At 39.3% G+C, this 8,030-nt stretch overlaps 1 protein-coding gene across 1 annotated transcript; it reads right to left on the bottom strand.

Moving 5' to 3' along the window:
• Positions 1-292: 292 nt before the first annotated feature.
• On the bottom strand, positions 293-6,438 carry LOC125525299 (protein IRON-RELATED TRANSCRIPTION FACTOR 2-like). The gene is made up of 4 exons (XM_048690299.2): positions 6,109-6,438; positions 5,648-5,986; positions 3,789-3,791; positions 293-388 (listed from the first exon to the last, which is right to left on the bottom strand). Exons 1-4 carry the CDS (start codon positions 6,436-6,438, stop codon positions 293-295), a joined length of 768 nt encoding a protein of 255 aa, XP_048546256.2.
• Positions 6,439-8,030: the final 1,592 nt, after the last annotated feature.

Below are 8,030 nucleotides of genomic sequence, written 5' to 3'. Positions count from 1 at the left end.
GGGTCGATTCAAGGGTTCAACGGAGATGATTGCAGCTCTGGAGTCCCGATTCTTATAGACACGTGTACAGAGACTTCCTGACTCCCCCGTCAATAAGACCGGGCCAGCTCCGGTGAACCAGGTTCCTCGATGTAAGTTTATTATGTTTGGGCTATTTTGTACTTCATGTGAACATCTACAATAGATTTAGGTATTTTTTTGGAAAAAAATAAACATCATGCATCACTAGTACGTTTATTGTGACGTAAATAAAAACAAGAAGTCTTCATTACAATATAATATCAATCCAATATTACTCCAGACATGGTCCTACTTTTTCTTTGAAGGCTTTCTCCAGCTCGTGACAGAAGAATGCTGGGCAGTACTCCTTGTTTATTGTTTGTTTTCCCTGTTTTTCAGACAAAATTTGTGAACTTAGTTCTTGATGAATAAAAAAGAAGCAAATTCCAGTTTATGAACTTCGAAAAATGCAAGTTAAATTTAACATTGGGTTACTTTTTCTTGCGAGAGAGAACATCTGATTACATGTTTACGTGTTGTATGTGAAGACATGAATCAATTAGATCCAAATTTAGTACTTATATATGTTTCCTATTCCTTTTTTAGGGTCTTGATACAGTTTCCAAAAAAATTTATGACCAACTTAGGATGGGAAAACTTTAATCCTAGCCATATATCAGTCAAGGATAAGTTTGTTGTGGGTAGTCAGGGGTTAATTGGACCGATGAAAAATAATAAGCACAAGATGAATAGACAACACATTTTGACATCTCTAATGCTAGCTCATTTCAAATAGTAACTTCCATATATACTGTGATGTTTGTTCCAACTAAATATATCACACAAGTGAATATAATATCTTGAAGTATGGTCCTTTCCTATTATCACGTCCTACATTGTTGGAAGAAAATCTCATCTGGTTTACATTACATATCAAATATTTATGTCCCCCCCTCCCTCCCACAAAAAAGGGAACGCTTATGTTTTGTACTTAATTATGCATATTTACATTTTTTTTCCATATGTGCATGGTACAAAAGGTAGAATATTTTTTCTTGAACTTGCTAAGGTGATTAATTTTTTTTGACCGAGCCGGCATATCATCTTAAGATTTACTAAGTCACTGTAGGCGTCTCGTCGTCAACAGGAACGTCTCCTCCCACTGAAAGCGCATCGCCGGAAATCCTGAAATAAATCCAGGAATAGTGCAAGCACCAGGAATTGAACCCTAGTGGGCTGGGGATACCACTGTCCCTCTAACCAACCAACCACAGGTTGGTTCACTTACATGATTAATATCGAATGTACAATTATGTACATAAAACATGCATATGTGATATCCTCCACGCATGTGTATCTCTAAAAGAATGCCATTGACCTATTTGTTCCACCAGAACGGATGTTTTGGTGTAAGTGGATGGATCCAGCGATGACGGTTTTTGCACGGCGTTCCCTTCCTGGAAGGTGCCTTTGTTGAAGTTCCCTATTGTTACCCTATGGTTTCCATATCATTGTTAGTCCATACTCTTGTTTGCTACAATTGTTCTCTTGATCACAATTTTTCTTTTTCCCTTTTGAATTAATTTGTCTGTGTGCATCCTTAATGTCTTGAATGTAATTTATGCCCTCTCTCCCTCTACCCCCCTCTCAGAATGCATGTTTAAGTTTTGAAGCCAAAAATTGAATATAGATACTCCATGAATAAATATTAATTGGAATCTTAATAATTTTCATTATTTATTTAAGATTAGAGGACAATATAACATCTTTCCTAGTTTGTAGAAATAAAAGGTCCACAATAGTCCTTGACCATAATTAACACAATCTTACGTGGTAAGAGCTAATGGTAATATTATGCACTGGGCCATAAAAGATTGATGGTTTATAATGATTTGGGAGCATCCAATTTATATTAGTATATGTAACCATGTCAATACACACTTGGGTGGGTTGTTTGGTGACACACTAAAAGGCAAGGGTTAAAGGGTGCAAGTAATGTGTTTTCTTTTCTAAAATTTCTACCAATTCAAGTAAAGTATAATAGGCTGCAATCTTTGTTAATCTCCCTATAAACAAAAATATTTGTTAATCTATCAATTATTTAATTTATTAAAATGATATAAATGGCCGGTCAAAACTTAACACTCTAAAGTTATGTATCAACTGATGGGATTTGTGAATGTAAAATCACATAGAGCACACGAGTCTTACATAGCAAACAAGAGCACAATCCATTGTGTGTTTAGCGGGAAGAGGTTAATCCATAGTTGTGTGTTTAAGATGGAAGTCAAGTCTCAACAGATCAAATTGCAAAGTGGTTGCTCTCATGGAGGAAGAAATGGGTCAAAGGAAACTGCAACGATGGAGGGAAGACCCGGTGGCATCTTGGGCTAATGTCGCACATGGCATTTTGATCAATTTCATCGCACAAGTTGGTGGTACATGAACAATTTTGACAAATTTAGTGGCAGTCTCCGAATATCCGATCTAAGTAGTGGCACAAGCATAATTTACCCTTCCGTAAATTCATCATTTGCTTAATACGAATCATATGAGTATTCAAAGTACAAAAAATTCCTTGATTGTACTTTTTATATACCTACGTTTTGCAAGTCACGCGGGTCTCATTTCTAAGAGAAGTATGAATGGTTTTCTGTTATAGTTCAAATTGTGTGATGTGCTACAAGTTCTCATAATATTGATCTGGTGGGTCATCTCTTTATTTGTAGATCACATTGTTAGACATAATAATTGTGTCTAAACATATTGTATTAGCTAGATATAGATAACCTTATCTAAACAGACCATAGCTTTTAGTTCTATATATCCATAACTAAACAAAACACATATGTTAGATCTTCATAACTGTACTTAAAGAGATCATGACAGTTAAATGTACATAACAATATATAAACATAGACATATGTTAGATCTATAAAGTTGTACCTGCAATATCACATCTATTAGATCTACATAGAGTGTAACTAAACAGACTGCATTGCTTGGATCTATATAAATGTTTCTACATAGACCGCATCCATTAGATCTAGATAATTGTACTTACCTAGATAGCATATGTTAGATCTTCATAGTCCTATCTAAGCAGGCCATAACAAATATATCTTCATATCCCCCGAAAAATCATAACCCATAGACATCATTGTTGCACTTGGACAGATCTTACATGAAAACCATTTTTAATCTAGTGCAAGGAGTGAATAAAAGATTGGAAAATCATTAAAAAATTATAGCCAATGCAAATACTCATCTTACCATCTTGCCCCCTATAGATAATCATCAATATCAATAACGTACAAATTTTGTTAGGGGCAATAACACAAGAGAAAATGGTTGATGATTATTAGGCACCAACATGAGTATCCACGCACGAGCACATAAATGAGAATTGATTAATGGAACCTAAGGCAAATGCAATCAACAACCTTGCGAATGGCATACAGTTATGCACAAATTGCAAATGGGCGTATAGTTATAGACCAACACTAGAGACCATTGCAAAATTTGATTTAGGGGTGTAAATTGAAGGTTAGTTTGCTTTGTTCCCTCGCACCTTGATATCTGACTGTATAAATAAATTACCGAGGAAAAAGTGAATCAACATCACTTCTGGAATGGATGGTCCAATTATTCCGAACATGCCACACATTCATCAGCCACGCGAAGTTTTAAAAGATTGCATGCAAAAAGGTAAATTATTATGTGCGCATAAGGAGGAAAATAAAATTGCTATATACACATAGAGCAAATTTAGAAGTGATGACAACAACACGCTAAATTTATTTTCAGAGATAAAAATTGTTATTTAGCTCAAATTGTCGACCCCATTGACAACATGTGTTCATGGTTGTCTCCATATTGACAAAAGCTTAAAAAACTAGATCTCACTTGTTTATAGGGACATTTACATCTATGCCCTTAACTCGAACCCACTACTCAGTTTTGCCCCTAATTTTTAGGTATGCTCAGTTTTGCCCCTCCGCCGTTAGTTTCACTTATAGAAATGCCCTTCTCTGCCGTTACCGTCCGGTCAAAGGTCTTTGACCGTCCTGAAAAAATAGCAAAAAAAATCAAAAAAATATGAAATTTGGTGGGATCGAAGATAGTCATGTCCGCAAGGCGCGTGCACATTTTCATGCCGTTCGGACACTCCGGGAGCTCGTGTCAAAGGAAAACATAAATTTTGTACGCATGCGAGCAGTAAATTCAAAAAAAAAATAGAAAAAAAATCAAAAAAATATGAAATTTCGTGGGACTCAAGATATTCAGGTGCGCAAGATGTGTGCACGTTTTTGTTGTGTTTGGACATTGTAGGAGCTCGTGGAGAAAAAAAACAAATTTTAGCTCAAAAAAACTTTGAAAAAATGCACTATTTTGTTTTTTTTCTCTAGAGCGCTCCGTACGTCATTTGATCACCAAAACTTGCAAGCACTTTGTGCACTCAAGCCTCTTTGACGCCAAATAAATTCAAATTTTTTTGAACTTTTTTGCTATTTTTTTCGAATTTACTGTTCATAGGCATAAATTATTTTTGTTTTCCTTTGCCACGAGCTCTCGGAGTGTCCAACCAACACAAAAATGTGCACGCGCCTTGCGGACATGACTATCTTTGATCCCACCAAATTTCATATTTTTTTGATTTTTTTTGCTATTTTTTTCTGGATGGTCAAAGTACTTTGACCGGACGGTAACGGCGCAAAAGGGCATTTCTATAAGTGACACTAACGGCGGAGGGGCAAAACTGAGCATACCTGAAAATTAGGGGCAAAACTGAGTAGTGGGTTCGAGTTAGGGGCAGAACTGGAATTGGCCCTTGTTTATATTTCAACAAACAAAAGTTTGGACTCTTTTGTTACCATGTAATAACACCCTAGTCACCATCCAATTCTTCGACAAGTTACCATGTGGTACCTTTGGTACCAATACATCCGCTACTTTATATAGGTGCTAACTTATGCTTTAACACATTTTTAGAATCTTTCATTAGCACGTAATGACACACTAGTCACCAGCCTTTTGTAACAAGTTGTCACATGGTAATGTGGTACCAACACAATGCCAACTACATAAACCACTGGATGATGAAATGGTGGATTTTTGTCGTTGAAACATACACATATATGGGATACTGTATCTAAGCTCTCGTCGAGACAAGAGCCAACAGTGAATACTAGTCGTAAATTGGGTTTGCAGTTGATAACTAACACATTTTTGAGTTTCAAGATTCAATGGAATCTCGATGATACCAGGTTGTCTTCTCTTATCTGCATGCACGCAAATTGCAATGGGGTTCACGGTGCTATGGAGCTGATGTTTCATTTTGTAAAAAATGTTTCACGTTTTCTTGTTGTCTTTTAGGAACATCATCTATATTCATATACAAAATAAAGGTTAAGTTTTTTTTTTTGTGTGGGGAAAATAAAGGTTACACCTTTATCAACGTGCCAATGTTAAAAATACCTTGTATTATGCAATGAAAGGGGGTGGGTTAACAAGAGTAAAAAATATAAAATATATTTGCATAAGACTGACACTTTTAAACGCATTAAAGATGATTCTCTCGCATTTGTGTCGTCTACCATGTTAGTAGAGTATTAACAGGAAATGAAGGGCGCATGTAAAAATGTACCTCAAAGTGGAAGCTGTAGAATGTTCTATTGACCTCGGTGGAGAAAGTCGATGAACTGATGAGGTGAAGGCCTTCGTTCTCAAATACGTTTATGCACTTGGACAGAGGAAGACTTGCAGCCATGTTACTAAGCAGGCTAACCTGGACCATGATTTCGTTGCCATCGAGAGGAGTGGCAGAAACAATACGACCTGTGTTGTCCTTGACGCGCTGCAGTCTTTCTCTGCATTTGGCTCTAGTGAGCTCCTGTTTCTTCTTCTCCAGATCCTCGACCTGCTTCTGCAGCTCGGGTATGTAGTCGAGGACCTGACACACCGTCGTCGGAATGCTCAGCTTCTTCTGCATGCCGCACGAGATAGGGAGATACACATCGGTCATAATGTGTAAATATTTCATCTTAATCGTTAGGGCTATTACTACCTCCTAATTAACTCGCATCAAAGAGTAAAGGAATGATTTACAGTGTGATCTGCGTTGGGGATGAGAGAACGGAGAGTCGAGTAGAGCTGATTGAGCTGCGTCCGCCGGTCGCGCTCGTACGCGTTGTGGCTGAGCTTCTTATGCGATCCTGAACCGGAACCAACCAATCCGGAGCCACCCGAGGAGGCCGCTTTCGCCGGTGCCGTTGCCGGTCCGGAGAACTCGTGGATGTCGAAGTCAAGGTCCAGGTCCGGTAACTGCAAAGACAGCAGCTCGTCGGTGAAACCGCTGTCTGCCTCTAACGGCCAGATCATGCTGCTCGGGACGGCGTCGTCGAATTGTTGATGCTCCATTACTTGCTGCAGATCCATTGAACTTTTTGTGGAGAGGATAGAGAGGGAACCTAATCACGCCTAGTACTATTAGCTAGCAAGCTCCCTACGGGTTATATATGGCATTGAGGCATTATTTTGTGTGAATCTTCCCGAACGGGTTAGAGGGGCCCCTAATTGTTCTCTATTTGTAAACATTAACTATCAGATCATGACATGTTTGATGGAGTTAGCTTGGGACAATTAGGTGGTCACATCCTAGTTATATCTATATGCAAATGATTGATGTCATCACATGCGTCAGTGTCACATACGACCGCACATAATTCATTTAGCTAAATATGTCTAAGTCCACATGTAATAAAGAAACATAAATCTTACTCTCTCCTTCTAAGTTTGTAATAAGGCAGCCTCTAGGATTAAGCCTAACTTAATTTTGACTACAATTTAACTAACAAAATATGTGTATATATGCATGCAAAATTACGCTATTCAATTTTGCGTTGAACATTGCAAAACAAAAGGCCTGTCATAACTGAAGTGTGATAGGGCCATACAGACATAGAATTGATGTACACGAGAGATTTGGGTCCAGGGACACCTTCGCAAACTTAGAGCGTCTACATCCAGACTTAGCAAATATGAGCCCCTAAACGTCCACGGACGTGCCCCGTCAGTGATTGGGAGTGTCTGTTTTAAGCCCTTATTTGTCCATTCGCCCAGCCACACTTCTCAATTTCTTTCTTATATGATCGGGCACTTGCACGTAATTGGTGTAGATGAAGATAGAGAAAGAAAAAAAATGAATAAAGAAAGAGAAAAGATGGTCTGGGGTGGGGCTGCGTCCTACATAGCGGACTGACCGGGCTTGTCTGGGCGCGTCCGCGAGCCCTCTTATCCTCCCAACATTTGCCCTCAATATGAGGATTCGCGGACAGCCCGGACATATAAGAATGATGTGGGATCCAGTTGGGTCACTTTTTTCCTTCCTTCTCATATCCGGTCACTGACCGGGCCGCGGGCGTATGAGAGAGGGTTTAAGACGTCCGGCTACAGATGCTATTATACACCTTTCAGCTTAGAGATGTAGAGACTTTAGGGCATCTCCAGCCGGTGGCCCCCCAGGACGCATAAAAATCGCCCCCTGGGGACGAGCCGGCGATACAATCGGCGCTGGGGGCGGTTTTGCGCCCAGTCGTCGCCCCCAGCTCGCCCCCAGGCGCCGAAATTGGCCCACTTTGCAGCCCAATTTCGGCGAATAAAGGGCCCATATGGGCGAGAATAGGCCCATATTCGGCGTGATTTCGCCGTGTCTCGGCGTTCAATTATCAACACAATTATTTCTTATGACATTTCATCATAGAAAAATCAAATACTTCAACAAAATAGTACAACAACAAATAGTTCAATACAAATTATATAGTTCAACAAATAAAAACTCGTATTTCATCACACGGCGTCCCCCTTAAGCCTCCATAGGTGCTCAATCAGATCTTTCTGCAGTTGATGATGCACCTGTGGGTCTCGGATCTCCTGACGCATACTGAGATAGGCAGTCCAAGTTGCCGGTAGATGGTGATCAACTTCGGCTAGAGGACCCTGCCTGTAGTATGGTTCAGTGTCAAACACTG

The sequence above is a fragment of the Triticum urartu genome, chromosome 7A (assembly GCF_056163025.1).
Source record: "Triticum urartu cultivar PI428250 chromosome 7A, HENAU_Tu73, whole genome shotgun sequence".
In the NCBI taxonomy this organism is placed as follows: Eukaryota; Viridiplantae; Streptophyta; class Magnoliopsida; order Poales; family Poaceae; genus Triticum; species Triticum urartu.
The sequence above is the reverse complement of the archived record's forward strand: the minus strand, read 5'-3'. Positions and strand labels throughout refer to the sequence as shown.